The 18,993-nt window shown below is 46.0% G+C and overlaps 1 protein-coding gene across 1 annotated transcript in view; it reads right to left on the minus strand.

The window, feature by feature from the left end:
- Nucleotides 1-11,872, minus strand: part of LOC309654409 (uncharacterized protein C14orf132) — a 47,940-nt gene extending 36,068 nt beyond the window's left edge. The window contains exon 1 of the mRNA XM_082448313.1: nucleotides 11,635-11,872. Coding sequence (XP_082304439.1) covers nucleotides 11,635-11,661 — 27 coding nt within the window. The 5' untranslated portion in view covers nucleotides 11,662-11,872. The remainder of the gene's footprint in view (nucleotides 1-11,634) is intronic.
- Between the last annotated feature and the right edge of the window lie 7,121 nt (nucleotides 11,873-18,993).

Consider the following 18,993-nt stretch of genomic DNA (forward strand, 5'->3'; position numbering starts at 1 on the left):
ATGGAGTAACAAGGACTGGATCTACCCTCCCAGCGGAACCAGTAAAAAAATGGACAAAACATAGGGAAATGGTTTTCAAGACACTGGATATCAGGCAGTGGGAGACAGTGACCTTTGAGAGATGGGAAACAAGTAATTGACTCTGTTTACTGCCTGGGAAGAGTTTCCAGGCTGTGGAGCAGGAAAGGGGAACCCAGACAGAGCCCAGTGGACTCTGGGGTTGAAGACATGGGACTGAGAGTCTGGGGAGACCAAGGCAGCTGGAGACCGTGAGGGAGAGGATGCAGAGGAGAGAGCTAAACAGAGATCTGCAGAAGGACCGTTCAAATATTTAGCAGAGGACTGGTGAGCACGTGTGCGTGAGGAAAACAGCTGAGGCAGCAAAGAATCACCCTGAAGGATGACAGGGAACAGTACCTGGCATCCACACAGGCCAGAAATGGTACCTGTTTCCACCAGCCATTCTGGAAAAATCTCATAATTCACAGGGCATTGGATAGAATACTCAGAGGAGCCTTGCCTCGGTAGTGGGAAAATATTACTCTTAGACTAAAGATGGCTCTGGTCCTGCCTAACAGATCTTAAAAGCAAGACCCAAAAGGATCAAACTGCTTCCAAGTAACATAACTGCATCTCAGAACAAAGCTTGAGACTATTTATAAGAACACAGAAATATCTAACATCCAACAAGGTAAAATTCACGATGTCTGGCATCCAATCAAAAATTATCAGGCATGCAAAGCAGCAGGAAAATATGATTCATAAGGAGGAGAAAAAGCAATCCATCAAAACCAGCCCAGAGCTGATGCACATTTAGAATTAGTATATGAGGACTTTTGAACAGTTGTTATAACTGTATTCCATATGTTAAAAAGCTAGAGGAAACACTGAACATGTTAAGAAGAGGACTGAAAATATAAGAAAGACCCAAATTAAACTTCTAGATATGAAAACTACAATGTCTGAGGTCGAAAATACACTGGATGGGATTAGCAGAGATTAGATATTCAAAAAAATATTGCTGAGCTTGAAGATATGTCAATAATAACTATCCAAAATGAAACACAAACAGAAAAAAAAAAAGCCTCAAAAAAATGAACAAGCATCAGGAAGCTGTGAGACAATGGCAGGCAGCCTGATATACGTGCAAATAGAATCTCCAAAGGAGCGGAGAGAGACAGGGGAAGAGAGAATCTGTAGAGAAATAATGGAAAACTCATAGAACTCAACAATAAAAAATAATCTAATTAAAAATAGGCAGAGGACCTGAATAGGCACTTTTCCAAAGAAGCTATTCAAATGACCAACAGGTACATGAAAAGGTGCTCAACATCACAAGTCATCAGGGAAAAATACAAATCAGAACCACAGTGAGATATCACCTCAGGCCTGTTAGAATGGCTACTGTCAAAAAGACAGAGATAACAAGTGTTGGAGAAGATGTAGAGACAAAGGATCCCTTGTACATTGTTGATGGGAATGTAAATTGGTGCAGCCACTATGGAAAACAGTATGGGGGTTCAAAAATTAAATTGAATAATTAAAAATAGAACCACCGTATGATCCAGCAATTCCACTTCTGGGTAAGTATCTGAAGGAAATGAAATCACTGTCCTTAAGAGGCATCCACACACACAGTACAATAACCAGGACAATGAAACAAACTAAGTGTCTATTAACAGATGAATACTTAAGGAAAATGTGGTATATTAATATCTACATACATGTATATGTGTGTATATATATATGTGTATATATAAAATTCAGTCATGAAAAAGAAGGAAAGCTTGTCATTTGAGACATACTGGATGGACCTTGAGTGCATAATGCTAGGTGAAATAAGTCAGAGAAAGATACTCTCACTTACACGTGGAATCTAAAAAAAATAAACTCATAGGAACAGACCAGATTGGTGTTTTCCAGAGGCAGGAGGTGGGGAACTGGGTGAAAGCAGTCAAAAAGTACAAACCTCCAGTTATAAGATAAATAAGTCCTGGGGATATAATGTACAGCATGGTGATTATAGCTAAATACTGTATTGTATATATGAAAGTTGCTAAGAGAGTACGTCTTAAAAGTTCTCATCCCAAGAAAAAAAGAATTGTAACTATGTGAGGTGACAGATGTCAACTAAACTTATTGTGGTAATCTTTTTTGCAGTATATACATGTATGAAATCATTGTGTTGTACACCTTACATTTATACAATGTTATATGTCAACTATATCTCAATAAAACTGGAGGGGGGAGAAAGAATGGCAGAGAATTTTCCAAGTGTGACGAAAAGTATAAACTCACAGATACAGGAAGCTCCCAAACCCTAAGGACAAGAAACAGGAAGAAAACTACACTAAGGTACATTATAATCAAAGTGCTCAAAAATCAATACGGAAAAAACTGTAAACACAGCCAAAGGAAAATAAAGACACATTACGTTCGAAGGAACAAGATAAGGACAACAGCAGATTTCTCAGTGGAAACAAGGGAAGCAGGAAGATGGTTGAATAATATCTTTAAAGTATTGAAAAACAGTCAATCTAGAATTCTATGCCAAGTAAAAAATAAACATTCAAAAATGAAAGCCAAAAAAAAAAAGACTTTTTTCCCCAGACATACAAAAACTGAAAGAATTCATCACCAGCACTTTTGAACTTCTAGAAATGTTAAAGTCCTATAGACAGAAAGAAAGTGATAACACATAGAAATATGGACCTACACAAAGGAATAAAGAGCACTGGAAATAGTACCCATATGGGAAAATATTTAAGTTTTTCCCTTACTATTTAAATCTCTTTAAAAGGTAATTAACTTTTAACAAAAATGATAACAATACAATGTGAGGTTTAAAACACACATAAAAGTGAAATGTGCAACAATAATAGCACAAAAGTTTAGAGGGGAGAAATAGAAGTGTATTGTTATAAGGTTCTTACACTGAATGTGAAGTGGCATAATGTCATTTGTAGATAGGCTGTGCTAAGCTAAAGATATACACTATAAATCCTAAAGCAACCACTAAAATAACAAAACAGTTATAGCCAATAAGCCAAGAGAGGAGACAACATGAGATAATAAAAAATTCTCAATGAATCCAAAAGAAGGCAGAAAAAGTAGAAAAGGGGAACAAAGAACAGGTGGGACCAATAGGAAACAAACAGTGAGATAGTAAATTTAAACCCAACTATTAAAAAAGCACATTAAACATAAATGGTTTAAACACTCCAGTCAGAAAGCAGAGATTGTAAAATTGGATTTAAAAAATAAGCTGAAGAGGCACAGAGATCTGGGTTTGAATCCCAGCCTATGTGCCCTGGGGCAAGTGACTTTGCCTCTCTAAGCCTCAGTTTTCTCATCTGTAAAATGGATCTTAAAATTGCCTAGTCCATGGGGATGTCATAGGATTTAGAAGTGAGATTCTATGTATTATTCAACCCAGGGCCTGCCTGGTACCTCCTAAACATTTGATAAAAGGCAGCTATGATGGGAAGGTACAAGGGCATCTTGAGGGGACAGAACCGGGAGGGAGTAAACAGAGATGGGTTTCCATCATCTCAGAGTACAGAAGCTGGGGTTTGGACCCCCAAAGTTGGGCTGAGTTCACAGCAGGTGCTCCACAAACACTCAAGTGTTCAACTGGAGATTTGCAATCCACTTCCAGATGACCTGGTTCTCTTCGCTCTGTGAGATATAATTGTTTCAAGTCAGATGGAATGTCTTGATCCTTAAAACACTATCTAGAAATTTGGTCTACAAAATGTACTACGGATTTTTACTTCTTCTTTAACTTCTCATTATACCCCTGCAAAAACGTAGCACTATATGCTCTCCCGAGGCAGGTCTAATTAGAATGATAAAATATTTAAATCTTTAAAATCGGAATTCAAAGTTCAAGACAAGCCCTTTGGTTGAAAACATCTGAGATAACAGACAATTTGTATTTTAATAATTCTTGCTTAAAGAAAAAGGAGCAGTTGCTGGCTGGGGAAAACAGTCTCTAAGTAGCAGATTGCCAGACTCCCTAGAATTCTATTTCTCTGGGAAGCGCTGTGTTCCTCTGGGGAGGGAAAACTGCTGCTGGTTTCTTGCAAATCTTTGGGAATGCTCCCACTGGCCCTTGAGAATAGTTACGACCATTTCAAGAGATAACAGAATCGCGTCTTCAACTTGACCAGAAGTCTTTTGCGGTTTTTCCCCCCTCCATGAAAAATGATTAAAATGCAAATTAACCGTGAGACTCCCAAGGCCCAGGGGGCCTTGGAGGGGAGGGAGGGTGGGAGAAGGGAGAAGGGAGACGAGCAGTGGACGTTATCAGCATCTCAGCTATGATTAGACCATGCATCTTATCTTCCAGAAAGACCCACTCAGTGGGACATAATGTTCCAGGTGGGACTGTGTCCTCCCACCAGCAAGGCCAGGGTTCTAAGAGCTGGGCTGAAGGGGGAAGTCAGGGGAGGGCCCTGCTCCTTAAACCCACGAAGCCTCCTCAGATCTCCCCCCAGCAGGTAGTGATCCCCCTTCCCACGTCTCCTCACTCCATCCCGTGTCCCACAGCTCTTCTTCCCTCCATAACTCAAGGAACCTACTACTGTCTTCCCAGTTAGTACCTATTAGGCTGAACTATATGAAATTTTCATTTTGTAGGTCAAAATGGTCCAACATCAGCAACTTCGTATGGTTCAGTCTAGTAAAGTTATGGTGCAGCTCCTTAGGAATAATTTACTTCTCTCCTGGGCTTGGAAATTTTTTATAAGGTTTTGTCAAGCTCCACACACATCTGTCTAGTCTAGAGATACTTTTCACAGTGGCAGTCCCAGGATGAATCCAGCCCACATACCTATTCTGTTTGGACCAGGTGTAGCCTGTGTCCAAAGATGTTTGCCATTCATCCCTCCCTCCCCCTTGGACATGCGTGCTGCTTCCTGCATCAAGAGGTAGAATCTGGTTCCCTTGTCCTTAAATCTGGGCTGGCCTTCAGATTTTCTTGACCAAACGAATGTGGAGTTAGTGACATTCTGGGACTTCCCAGTCTGGTTCATAAGAAGCTTCGCAGCGTCCACCTAGGAATGCTGATTCGAGAGTGAAGGCGGTGCTACACAAGAAGTTCGATGACCCTGATACCAGCATGCTGGGAGGAAGCCCCACTTGCCTAAAGAAACATTTGCTGGATGTTTCACTGAAGATGAAACATTGAAGATGAAACATTTGCATCTTCAGACATGTGTGTGAAGCTGTGAGACTCCAGCCCCAGGCCCCAGCTGATGCCATCAGGGCAGAAACAGACTGCCTAGCCCACTTCTTCCTAAATTCTGGTCCCACAAAAGAAATTATTGCTACCACGGAGTAACTGAAATGGTAAGCAATAAGTAATTATTAAAACAGCCCACATCATCGTTGGTCGGTTAGTTTAAAATTTTTAATTAGTTGCCTACATTTGAAAATCCAGACTGCTTATAAGCATCGGAGTTTTCAGTTTTCTTAAAAACCCACAAGCACCCGCAGCCCTGGGCCTGTGAGTTTGCACAGCATGGGCAAGTTGCTGGAGCTCAGAGACGCTGTCTGTGCCCCCTCCAGGCCACAGCCCCGCTCTCAGGTCACCACAGCCCCCCACCCCACCCTGCTCCACTCCATGAGGCCACCTGCCTGGCCCTGGTCCCTCCGGCTTCATCTCCGCTCCCTCCCACCTGCCCCTCGGCCCAACCAAATGGTCACTTGCAACCTTCATTCCCAATAAGAGACACTATTCAAGCTCCTTCCATTTCAAGCCATTTCATGTCATTCCCCCCACCTGGAGTGTCCTCCTTCGTCTATATAACAGCTATGCATCCTTCAAACTCAGCTCAATTCAAACCTCCGGAAGCCTTCCCCGACCTCCAGAGCTGAATGAGATGCCTCTTCTGCCGTACCAGGGCACCTATGTTTACCTCCACCCTGTCACATATCACACGGCAGGGCCTGTGACCCTCTGTCCCCCAGTGCTCCACGTAGGGAGGGCCTAGCACACAGGAAATGATTGTTAAATGACTAGATGAACAGTTCCACGAGGTAGGCCATTTGTCCCCATTACACAGATGATGAAACTGAGGTTTAGAGAAGTGATCTCTCCACTGCCTCTCAAAGACCAGTGACCACCAACACAAAAACCAAGATCCTCATTCTTCAGGGATCTTCAGACCCTATTATAGGTTGAGCTGTGTCTCCCCAAAAGATATACTGAAGTCCTAATTCCCAGTACCTGTGAATGTGACCTTATTTGAAAATAAGATCTCTGCAGATGTCATCAAAAGAAGATGAGGTCAATAGGGTGGGCCCTAATCCAATATGACTGGTGTCCTGATAGGAACAGAAGAACAGACAAGCTACGGAACACCAATGATTGCAGACCACACCCACGAGGCTAAGAGAGAGTCACGGGCTTGTCCTCCCCAGAGCCTTCAGAGAGACCACAGCCCTGTCGACTTTGGACTTGGAGCCTCCAGAACTGGGAGAGATCACATTTCTGCTGTTTTAAGTCACCCAGTTTTTGGTAATTTGTTACGGCAGCCGTAGGAAATGAATACAGATTTCTTTAAAAACTTGTTTCAAAATGTACGTAAACATGCTACTTTGTGTACCTCGGGGGCTCAACGATTCCCTGAAGCTGATCCGTGGAAGGGTCCCGGGTCCTCCCACCGTCCCCCAGCACTTGGACTGCTCTGGGAGGCGGTATGACGACGTGAACGGTGCTCCTGTGTCAGCCCCACTCATGGCTCCCCCGCCTGTCAGCCGAACCACCTGGGCTCTCCGTTTCCTCCCTGTCTGTACCACGACAGTAATATAGGCACCCATTCCAACTCTAGGTTTCCCACCTGTGCCAGGTGTGGTCTGGAGGAAGGGAGAACCTCAATTTTCTTTCTTTTTTTAAAAATTTATTTTATTGATGTATACAGTTGATTTACGATGTTGTGTTAGTTTCTGGTGTACAGCAAAGTGATTCAGTTATACACACACACACACGTATTTTTTCACATTCTTTTCCATTATGGTTTATCACAAGATATTGAATATAGTTCCCTGCGTTATGTAGTAGGATCTCGTTGTTTATCCATTCCATATTATATATTATATATATTCCATATTATATATATATATATATATACATATATATATATATATATATATATATATATATACATATATATATATATATTATATAGTTTATATAGTTTGCATCTGCTAATCCCAAACAAGAACCTCAATTTTGGAGCAAGCTCCCAGGTTACATTATTTTGGGCCTGAATATTTTAATTTGCTGAATTGATATTGGAGTGACTTCCAGGGACAACATGACTTTTTAGGACCTAAAAGGGACCAAGGACCTGCTCCATGCAAAGATGGGGGAGGGGAACAGCCCCACAGTGTGGGTTTAGGGTCTGGGTCTCAACCTTGATCGCACACTGGAATCAATTAGGGGATGAAAAGAAAACACTGATGCTGGCTCCCAGCTCCAGACTCAGATGGGAGTGTCTGGGGCAGGACCTGGGCCGCAAGACCCTTAAAAGCTCCCAGGTGACTCTAGTGGGAGCAACATTTGGGAACTACTGGGTTTAAACTAGTCACTGCAAGAACAATGCAAGACAAAAAATCAGAGCGAGCTCTTATGCCATAGGCATGCTTGTCCTACAAGGAGTTACAACCTAGAAACACGTAAACGGGGCTCCCTGTCCCTCTAGCTCATTCCATGCGCTGGCCCAGCACACAGTAGGTCTCTTAAATGTTCATTCCCTTCCCGAGGTCTCAGGGTCTCTGAATTTCACGCATGATGCTGGGCTTCCCCCAGAGCAAGCGCTCCAAGAGTCCCAGGTGGAAGCTGCAGGCTTCTTACAAACCAATCTCAGAATGTCAAGCTAATCTCAGAATGTCACTCACACTGCGTTGTCTTGGACAGAAAAATCACTAAGGCCAGCTCACATTAAGGGGAGGGGAATCAGATCTTAATCTCTCTCATGGGGGGCCAACATGTACCTCCAGGAGGTAGGGAAGGAATGGATGGGGCCGTCTTTGGAGACAGGCTAGCCCACCGACAACGAAGGGATTTGAGGATCAGTCTTCAAGATCTGTGACTCTCCGCTCCCCTCCAGCTCCTAGGGGGCCCGGGTAGCCTTGCCCTCCTGGCCATCCCTGGCCATAGGGAAATGCATGCCCCTGTTTACTATTCAACCCTCCAGAATCTCCAGGGACTGTGTAGAGTGGGGCTGGGGTGTTTCCAGGGTGGGGGAAAGAGAGGCTGAGTGCCTCCAGGGCTCAGGGTCGAGCTGAGTCTTTACATCTTCAGCGACCACAGCCTCTTCTAAGCCCAAACCCACAGCCCGGTGTACCCGCACCAGGGAGGGCACATCTGCATAAGAGGATTTGTTGGATAACTGATGTCCACTCTGTACATCCAAGAAGAGTGTCTTTTTGATGCTTAGCTTTTGAGAAGGAAATCTATCTAAAATGGCATATATCCTCCAGGTCTTTTTAAGCCATGAAGAGGAATCATATTTCACAACTTGGTGAAGGGGAAGAGACTTGGGTTTTGGAGCCACAAGAATATGGGTTTTTTTCACTCCATCAGTGAATCAAACAGGTGTGCACTTCCGACTCCATCCATCCCTCCAGCTTCTGGCCTCTACGGGGGCTGGGGCTTTCCCAGGGCACCGCTTCAATTATAAACTACTCCTGCTCAGTCACCTACAATGGCTCCCACCGTCTACTGATTAAATGTGAACTTCTCATCCTGGGCAGTTAGTACCTTACAACCTGGCCCTGGCCTCTGTCCCCCAGTTCTACTATGCTCCCTACCCTCCAGTTTCCTGAAGGATTCTGTGAACATATTCTGGGCTTTCCTACCTCCATGCCTCTCTGCTTATTTTTTATTTTTTTGGCCGCTCCGCCTGGCTTTCGGGATCTTAGCTCCCTGACCAGGAATTGAACCCGGGGCCATGGCAGTGAAAGCGCCAAGCCCCAACCACTGGACCGCCAGGGAGAATCTGCCTCTAGTTCTCAGCCATCAGAACCCCCAGCCTCAAGTACCGATGAACAGGTGTTTGGGCGGGGGGGGCGGCATGTGACACCTCAAATTCACTATCTTTTCCTGTTAATGGCTTTTCCTGCACATACATCTTGTCTTATCCTCATCCAATCATCTAACAGATGCTTGTGGAGGGCCTACTTTATACCAGGCATTTTGGTCGCCCTTTCTAGGAATGGCCTGGTCCATCATTTCTCCACTACTCTCCAAGCATCCAGAAAGAAAATCTACATCCCATTCAACTTTGTCCCCCAGCATCCTTGTCCCAGTGCCTGACACAGAGCTTGGCACAAGGCAGGCACTCAACATTAGCTGAATAAGTGGATGGAGGCCTTCACATGTCTCTATCAAACTGCCTTCTGCTGACGCGTGGGGACATCGACTTGGTCACATGCAGCAGTCACTGTACACCCACAGCATATGCTGTGCACTCACTGTGCCCAAGCACTGCTAAGTGCTACAGACAAAGACGTAAAAGTTCCCACCCTTGTGAGGATAAGAGGGACAGAGCAACACCAGAATGAAATCCATTAGATCACGACGCACCACGAGGAGAGCACTTCCTGGGGGGAGGAGGAGAGATGAGTCATCTTTAAATATGTCCTTCCTGTCCCTTATTTTGTGTCTTTCTCAGGGGGAAGCAATAAGGTGGAAACCCAGCAGCTTTGCAGATCCTCAGACCCAGATTTGAAACCCATTTTCCTCCTTGCTAATGGTGTGTCCTGGGCAAATTGTTTCATTTCGCTGAAGTTTGGTATCCTGATCTGTAAAATGGGGATAACAGTGCCAGTGTCACAGACATGTAAGGATTTACTATAATCAAGTGTGTAAGCGCCTGCGTCTGGCACATAGCAGATGCTCAGCAAAACGTCAGCATCTCTCCCCGTTTGGTGGCACTTCACATTTCTGTCCCTGCAGCTAACCCAGGACTGAGTGTGTAATCAATGCCCAAACATCTGTCCACAGTAATAAATTGACCACATTAAACTTGAATCGTAAACAAAAAAGAAAAAAAAAAATACAGAACTCCATCTCTGCGCAGATCTGCCTATAGGTGCTGAAAAGCCCTATGTTTATTTTGTCAAGTTACCATAGCAACTCCTGATGCTCCAGCCAGCCCCAGGATTAGCAGTAATCAATTTATCTTGTAACCATGGAAATGCCAGCTGTTTGGTGGGATCCAGTGCTGGGAGGCAGAGGTAGATATTGTGTGAGCTCTTCTCCCCTCTAGAAATAAATCCGGTGAAGCCTCCTCAGTCATCACGCAGTTACAGTCAGCAGTATCTAAAATGATGTCCATATGACAATATTTATAAACATGGGTTTATGAACAGCAGACAGAAAATTAGGCAAAAGAAAAGACCAGCCTGGTTCATGGGAGCAATTAGCATTATGGAAAAGCTGTTAAGAGACTGCCAAGAGCTGGAATCTGGGTTCCCTTGAGCCAACTTGGGGATCCTGCACCCATTCCTGCTTGCGCTGGGAGCTCGCTGTCCCTACAGCCTAGATTTTGCTGCTACTTTTTAAACAGATTTCCACCATGGTGAAGTTTGGGGGAAAAGGAAAGTGTCCCCTGAAACTCCATTCCCTGGAAAAGTAAACAGCAGCCAGTGGAGCCCCTGCCACATGCCCAGGGGACAGAGGGAACCTGGGGGGCCTTCCTACCACTGGGCTTCCAACATAACCAACTCGATAGAAGGTGCAAGGTCTGAATTTGGTACATGGGGACTTACTTCCCTAGCCCAAATGCGGTGGCCCTTCCCTGGAGCCAGGCTGTAACTCCAAAAGGCCACAGACAGCTCCAGCTCCGGAAAGCAGGCGTCTGCCTTTGTTCTGGCTCCAGAGTTAAGGCACCAAACATAAAGATCACTCCACGCGCAGAGCTTCAGGGGATTCCCCTGGAGAAAAAATCCAAGCGATGAGAGGTCATCTGTTTTGTCTGCCACTGGGAACCTGTTTTGTGTCGAGAGAAGAGTTATGGTCGCGCCAGGCACTGATGGCTACAGACTCAGCACAAAGCAGAAAAAGGAGAAAACGACTGCTGCGCTCTGGCGCTTGGCTGGTCACAGAGCGGGTCTCGCCGCCTTCCTCGGGCTACAGAGTCTGTGGTCTCCACCAAACGGGAGAAAAGTGAGGGGGGAGGAGCCCGAGGTCAGCAGCAAATGACAGATTACCCGGCGCCTCGGGAAGATACAGAATGGTAAGAGCGAGGTTGCCTGCCCACCCGGGTGCGCACGGATCTGCGCTGCCCCGCCTTGGAGGGCTGCGGGGCAACGGAGGGAGGACCGCAGGTGGGGGATGGGCAGGGAGGGGACCCCTGCCGAGGCCCCTCGCACAGGTCGATCCGGGGAACACTGGGCGCACAGCCTGCCCCACCCCCAGGAGCCATGCTCGCCGCCCCAGACGCGCGCACCCAGTGGGGATGCCAGCTCCGGACAAAGGACCCGCGCTCGGATCCCCGGCGGGCGCCACCGCCCGACCTGAACCCTCCCGGTGCGCTCAGCCCCGGCGGGGAGGGCGAGACCGTGGCCCCGAACCTGCCCAAACTTGGCGGCCCGGGGCGCGCGTGGAAGGAGCCCCATTACCTGTGCGGCCATAAAGGACAGATCCATGGTGTCGCTGCTGCCGCCGGCGCTCGAGTCCTCCCTGCCGCTGCTGGTCCAGCCGCCCGCACAGCTGCCCGGGAGAAGGCCACGCAGCGAGCAGGCCTCCCCGAAACCCCGCGGCGGCGACGCCGACCTCGGCAACCGGGTGGGGGCGGCAGGTCCCGAGCCCGCGCGGCGCGCTCAGCTCCCTCTGCGCGCACAGGGATGAGGGCTTGGAGCCTGGGGGCGGGGCGGGGCGGGGCGGGGCTCGGGGCGGGGAGGGGGCAAGGCGCCCCTTCACGTGACCGCTCCCTGGCCCACCCCCGAGGGCGGGGCTCGGTGGAACCCCGGAAGGCTCACTGTCGCTTCTCTTCGCGTGCTGGAGGGAGGAACTGAGGCACGAGGTCGCCTGGTCTGGTGGGTGCAAGAACCAGCCCTGAACCCAAGTCCAGTGCTGTTGGCGCCCTGCCCCGTGCTGTTGAGCCCAGTTCCCTAGGGGGTGCCAGCGGTGCTTTCGCGGGGCTGGCCTGCCAGGGTCAGGGTTAACAGGCTTTTTGTGCCGACACTGCGCCCAGAGTCCGGTGTCCTCGGGGCTCTGGAACTGGGCAGAAGAAGGTTTAAATCCTAGCTCTGCTCTTGCGGCTTGGGCAAGGTAGTGGCTCTCTGAGCCTGGGTTTTGTCATCTGTAAAATGAAGAAAACAGAACCAGAGAGTTTAATGAGATCATGAATCTGGTACATAGTGTCTTCAATAAATGTGAGCTCTAACATGGCTAATAACGTAACAGAGACGAAACTGTGAATGGTGCCTTCTAGAATTGCACAGTGCACAACTTCCACAGCTGGTACCTTATGGCCCTGTTTTAATCTTTCCGTACCTCCAACAAGTATCCCAAACGTGCGTCTGCAATAGCTAAAATGAAGACAATGGCAGAGATGCCGGAAGGAGCCCATTCCCATTTGTGTGTGTGTGTGTGTGTGTGTGACACCCCAGACCTGGTGACTGGCCCACAGGAGAGCAGGTGGGAGCTTTGTCCATCTTGAAGGGCTCACTGGTAGGGACTGGGTTGTGCGTTACCTGTGCGGCCATAAAGGACAGATCCATATATGTCCCTACTGCTGCCTGTGCCGGAAACCTCGCTGCACAGCTGACGGGGAGAAGGCCATGCAGCGAGCAGGTGTCCCCAAAACCCCCTGCGGCGGCAGCGCTGACCTCAGCGAATGGGACCAGTGCCTTACTGACAATGTTTGTGTCCCCTCAAAATTCACATGTTGAAACCAGTCTGATAGTATTTGGAGGTGGGACCTTGGCGAAGTAATTAGGTCACTAGGTCATGAGGGTGGAGCTCTCGTAAGGGAATTAATGCCCTTTTAAGATGAGACGCCAGAACAGAAGTTCATTTTAATTGAGTCAAAGTTTGTTAATATTTAACTATACACTTAGCCCTTGTTGAAGAAATCCTTTCTCAACTTGAGACCATAGAGATAGTCTCCTGTAGTTTTTAATTTTTATTTTATTTTTTCATATTTCAGCCCTTTTCTTACTGATTATTGTTTTGGTATGGGTTAAGGAAGAAATTTCATCTTTTCCATATTAATAATCCATTATCCCATCCCTTTTATTGACCAGTCCAGCCCTTTTTGTTTGGTGTTGATTAGCAACACGAAATTTGTCAAGTTTCAGTCTAGGTGTGGGCCTGTTGATGGGTTGTCTATTCTAGTTCATTGATTGTTCCTCTATTTCTACAGTAATGCTATTCTGACTTAGTTACCATGGTGGTTAATTTTATCTGTCAAGTTGGCTGGGCCACAGGATGCCCAGATAGCTGGTTAAACATTATTCTGTATCAAACTGGGGAGAAATTACATCTTTACTATGTTGAGTCTTCCAATCCAGTATGTTCAGAGACATACTGAAGACAATATGTTCCTCCATTTATTTAGATCTTTTTCGATTTTTTTTTTTTTTTTTTAATCAGTGTTGTGTAGTTTACAGCATACAAGGCCTGGACATGTTTGTTAAATGCTCACCTAAACATTTCTTTCTTTTCTTTTCCTTTTTTTTTAGTGATTATAAATTTTTAGGTATTACACTTTTAATTTTGATGTCCATGTGTTCATTACTAGTATATAAAAATATCATTGATTTTGTATGTGTGTCTTGCATTCTATGACCTAGAACTTATTAGTTCTTGGAATTTTTTGGTAGATTCCTTGGGATTTTCTATGTGGGCAATCATGTCATCTGCAAATAGGGACCATTTTATTTATTCCTTTCTGATCTGTTTTTTCTTTACATCCTTGCTTTGCCTTATTGCAGTGACCAGACGTCTAGGTTCAGTAAGAGTGCTGGGAACAGGCACCCATGTTTTCATGTTCACACATGGACCCTGGGAGGCAGGGAGGGCAATGATGAAGGTGGGGAGACCAGCACGGGGTGGTGTCAGCTGAAAAGCAGGGCTCACGGTCCTGTACCCTCACTGCTTCATGATGACGGTGTTCTCGGATGGGGTGGCTCTCCTCCGCAGAAGAGCGGAGAAGAAGATGCTCTGCAGACAAGGTTTGTGCAGTTACCAGCCTGTAGACCTTTACCAGCCTGTAGACCTTTACCAGCCTGTAGACCTTTACCAGCCTGTAGACCTGGCCTTCCTCAGGGGAATCCAGACCTCTCCCAGAGCTCGGCTCTGAAGAAAAAGAGAGACGGGACCAATGCAAACTGTCTGATGGCTTGTTTTGTTTTTATGTTTTAAACCCAAACGTCCCCAAGTGACACCTTGTAGTCAAAACTTATATAACGCTGTGTGTCCTTGGATGAGTCCCTTCTGCTCTCTGAACCCCAGTTCTCTCATCTCTAAATAAAGGGGCAGGCATGGACCCCCGCCAATCTTTTTTTTTTTTTCCTTTGGCTGTGTTGAGTCTTCGTTGCTGCTTGCAGGCTTTCTCTAGTTGTGGTGAGTGGGGGCCACTCTTTGTTGCGGTGTTCAGGCTTCACATTACGGTGTCTTCTCTTGTTGTGGAGCACGGGCTGTAGGCGCGAGGGCTTCAGTAGCTGTAGCACGCAAGCTCAGTAGTTGTGGCGCATGGGCTTAGTTGCTCCACGGCATGTGGGATCTTCCCGGACCAGAGATCGCACCCACGTCCCCTGCATTGGCAGGCGGATTCTTAACCACTGCACCACCAAGGAAGTCCCGACCCGCCAATCTTGAGTCAATTTTTTTTTTTATAAGTATATGACTTTATTTATTTTGGCTGCACTGGGTCTTAGTTGCAGCACACGGGATCTTCGTTGCTGCATTGCTGCATGCGAGATCTTCATTGCAGCATGTGGAATCTTTAGTTGTGGCACGTGGGCTCTTAGTTTTGGCATTCAGGATCTAGTTCCCTGACCAGGGATCGAACCCGGGCCCCCTGCGTTGGGAGCAGAGTCCTAACTGCTGGACCACCAGGGAAGTCCCCTGAGTCCATTTTTTAACACCCACCATGTCCTGCAGGTGGACAGAACTATTTAATCATCACGTCCTGAAGAAAGAAAACATTCTTACCACACTCAGAGTGACAAGGAGGACCAGAGGACTGGTTGTCACCTGAAGCCTGAACTGAGGTATTTTTAAGTCACTCTATTGATGCATAATTTACATAAATGTACCCATTTTACATATACAGGTTGATGAGTCTTGATACACATGGACACCTGTGTAACCAAAACTATAATCAAGGTATAGAGCATTCCACTCACCCATAAAAGTTCTCTTTTATCACTTTGCAGTCAACCCCCAGCCCCCAGCCTCAGGCAAACATTGATCACGTTTCCGTGACTACAGATTACATTCGTCTTTTCTAGATTTTTCTATAGATGGAATCATACAGATTGTACTTTTTTCTTTGTCCAGCTTCCTTTGTGAATCATCCATATTGTTGCATGTAACTGTAGTTCCATTTTTATTGCTGAAAAGCATTGATGTCTGGACGTACCCCAGTTTGTTTATCCATTCTCCAGTTGATGGGCACTTGGCTGTTTCTAAGTTTTGGGCTGTTATGAATAAAGCGCCTGTGAACATTTGTGTACAAGTCTCTGTATAGACATTTTGTTTTCATTTTCTTGGGTAAAAACCTAAGAGTGGAACTGCTTAGTTGTATGTTTATAATAAACTGCCAGACTGTTTTATAAAGTGTTTGTACATTTTACATTCCCAGCAACAGTGTTTGAGAATTCCAGTTGCTTCATATTCTCACCAGTCCTTGGTATTTTCATTGGTTTTAATTTAAGCAGTTTGAGGGGCTATAAAGTGGTACTTTATTACGGTTTAAATTTGCACTTCCCTGATGAATGTTGATGCTGAACCTCTCTTTTACTTGCTCATTATTGGCCATTGGTATATTTTCTTTTGTGAAGGGTCTATTCCAATCTTTCTCCATTTAAAAGGAATTGGATCAATTGTCTTTTTATTACTGAGTTGTAAGAGTTCCTTATGTGTTTGGGGTACAAGTCCTATGTCAGATATATGTACTGCACATATTTTCTCTCAGTCTGTGGTTTGTTAAATTTTCTTAATGATGTTTTTCAAAGGAAAGTTCTCAGTTTTGATAAAATCCACTTGATCTTTATTTTCTTTTATGGTTCATGCTTTTTGTGTCCTATTTAAGAAATCTTTGCCTATCTCAAGGTCATGAAGATTCTCTCTGTTTTTCTTTCCCCCAAAGTTTTATAGTTATAGCTTCTGTGTTTAGGTCTGTGATCTATTTTTGTTTTTATATATGGTGTGAAATAAAGGTTGAGGTTCTTTTTTTTTCTTTCCCAAATGAATTTTCAATTGTGCCAGCACCACTGACTATCCTTTCTCCATTGAATTACCCCAGACCAGGACTAGATTTAAGAAGACACAAAATTTAAGATGGCATGTACTTCAGGTGCCAGCTTTGCACTTGTGTGACCTTGAGAGTGCCTCCTTAAATTTTAATTCCTAGGCACCTTGCTGGCCTCACCCACTGACTAAGTACTTCGCCGGCAGATCTGCATGTTAGAAATATCACTCTGTAGCTCTCCCTGGGCGACCACATCCAGGCATGTAATGATCCAGTGAGGACACCCAGACTTCTGTCCTGAGCTCCAGACAGGCCTATCCAACTGTCTATTCAGCAGCTTCTCCTGGGTGGCTAATGGCATCTCGAATTTAACCTAGCCAGCACTGAGCTGTGATTTCCACCCTGCTGCATCACAAGCAGATCATGGCTGTACCCAGGTCCTCCATGTACAGTTCTGCATGTTGCACACTGCACAGGGGTGCCTGGCAGGGAGTCAGGTGGGGTTAAAATCCAGCCACGCTCCTCTTGTGGAAGCCGGTATGTGAGTTAAAGGTCGTGTATGTCCAGAGGAAGGTGTGCCTTTGCTAATTCTCCCAAAGGCCTCCCAGTAGACCCAGGAGTCGTCCTTCAGTCCTCTCTCCCTTACACCCCACTCTCAGCTCACCAACCCTCTCGTTCACTATGCTCTGGCCACACAGGCCTTTTTTTCTGTCTCAGCACCACACCCAGTACATTTCCCTGCAGGGACATAGACTTTGCTATTCCTTCAGCTTGGAACTCTTTTACTGCAGATCTTTCTTTTGATGGTTCAGGTTTCACTTCAAAAACCACCTCCTCTAGGAAGCCGTTCCGACCTTAAGTAATCCATCCTTAAAATAAAAACAGCTTATTTTATTTTTCCGTAGCATCTCTCCCTTTTTGAACGCATTTACTTGTTGGGAGAGGCAATCTGCCGTGCGCTCTGAGTGTCCTGGGCCTCAGGCCACCTGCATGCTCTCGGTCCTGGCAGCTTGGCATGGGGACAGGGCAAGGGAATGCGTCTTTGCACTGCAAACTTAGAGGATTTGGGTTCCAGGAACAGTCTCCAGACTGCTGTTCTGCCAAGTATTGGATGCATAATTCATGTGCGCCGAGAACTTGGGATCCTGTGAAGAGGAAAATTCCATTCCCTAAAAGACTCTCGGCCTGTAGGCTACAGCAGGGGGACCTGACCCTGTCATTTCACCTCATCTGGGACCCAGATGGACAGGGCAGGGGGCCACTGAGACCCTGGAGCAGATGCCCTCTCTTCCTGGGAGGGCTTTAAAAAGGGTTTAAGAATTCATGAGCTTCTCACTAAGCCACTTGATATATTATTTACAGCACATCACAGGGGTGGAGATGGCCCAAGACCCACCCCTCTTTTTAGCAGGCAGAGAAAATGGAAAGCAGCAGTGGGGACAGCAAAATGCCCAGGAAACTCCTTTGAAGTCAGACCCCAACACTCCCTCCCCTGTCAATTCTCACAGCGAGACATGTTTCTTTTGACCGGTCAGCAAATAGGGGCTGATCCAGGATTTGAACCCAGATCCATCTGATTCCAGAATCCACATGTCTTGTGCACTATGGTTCCTGCCCGTAAGGAACCTATATGTTAGACCAATGCAAAACCAAATCATTATAAAGTGAGGAAGAATTCATCCATTCATTAGTTCTTTAATTCAACAAGTATTCCATCCATCCATTCAGTACGTGTTTCCTGAGCCTCTCCTGTGTGCTGGGCACTGCATGTCTGGAAAGGGTGGAGAGAGCTGTGTAGAGCTTCAACAGCAATGACAAGGGGTCCAAAGCTCCCTGTGAGGGGAGGCTGAAGAATCGGGTTTGCATCTTGTCTATGCCACTTGCTAACTGAGTGACATTAGGCAAGCTACTTAACCTCTCTGAGCCAGAGTTTTTTCTTCTGTAAAAGTGGAGGATTCAGTGAGATGATGGAAAGAGTGCCTAGCACTGAACCTGCACATAGTAGGTGTGTTGTCCATGGAAGGAGAGAAGAAAAATTAAAGTCCATGGGGAGAGGGGTGGGTGTTAGTTTGATACAGAGATTGCTCGTTTGCTTATGTTTATTCTAGTTAAACACATGTTCTGCTAGAACAAGTACTCCAGGGGATTACAGAGGGAGAGGAAGGATGGTTTCTTACTTATCCATGAAACACACCAGCACCTAGCAAATGCCTGGCTTAAATAAAGCGCTTTGGGAATGTTTCCCGAATGAGCAAACTAATGAGTTAATAAGCATTTTATGGTTCAATAAATGAATGGATGAAATTAAGTAGGAGGATGCAGGAAGTAAAACGTCTCCCTCTGTCCCCTCACCTGCTTTCCTTTGCCTGTGCACACACATCAGGTCTGATGTTTAAAATGAATGATCGCCAGATACTAGAAGCTCAGCTGCCCAGCCCTCCTCTGTTTCCTCGTTGGTGTGGAGCTCCTACAGCATGGGAAGGAAAACCTGGAGCAGGATTCCTGGGCCATTGCCATGCCCAGAGAGAGCTAGAGACCCACATCTCCTAACATCACT

This window comes from Balaenoptera physalus, assembly GCF_965194825.1.
Source record: "Balaenoptera physalus genome assembly, chromosome: 2".
In the NCBI taxonomy this organism is placed as follows: Eukaryota; Metazoa; Chordata; class Mammalia; order Artiodactyla; family Balaenopteridae; genus Balaenoptera; species Balaenoptera physalus.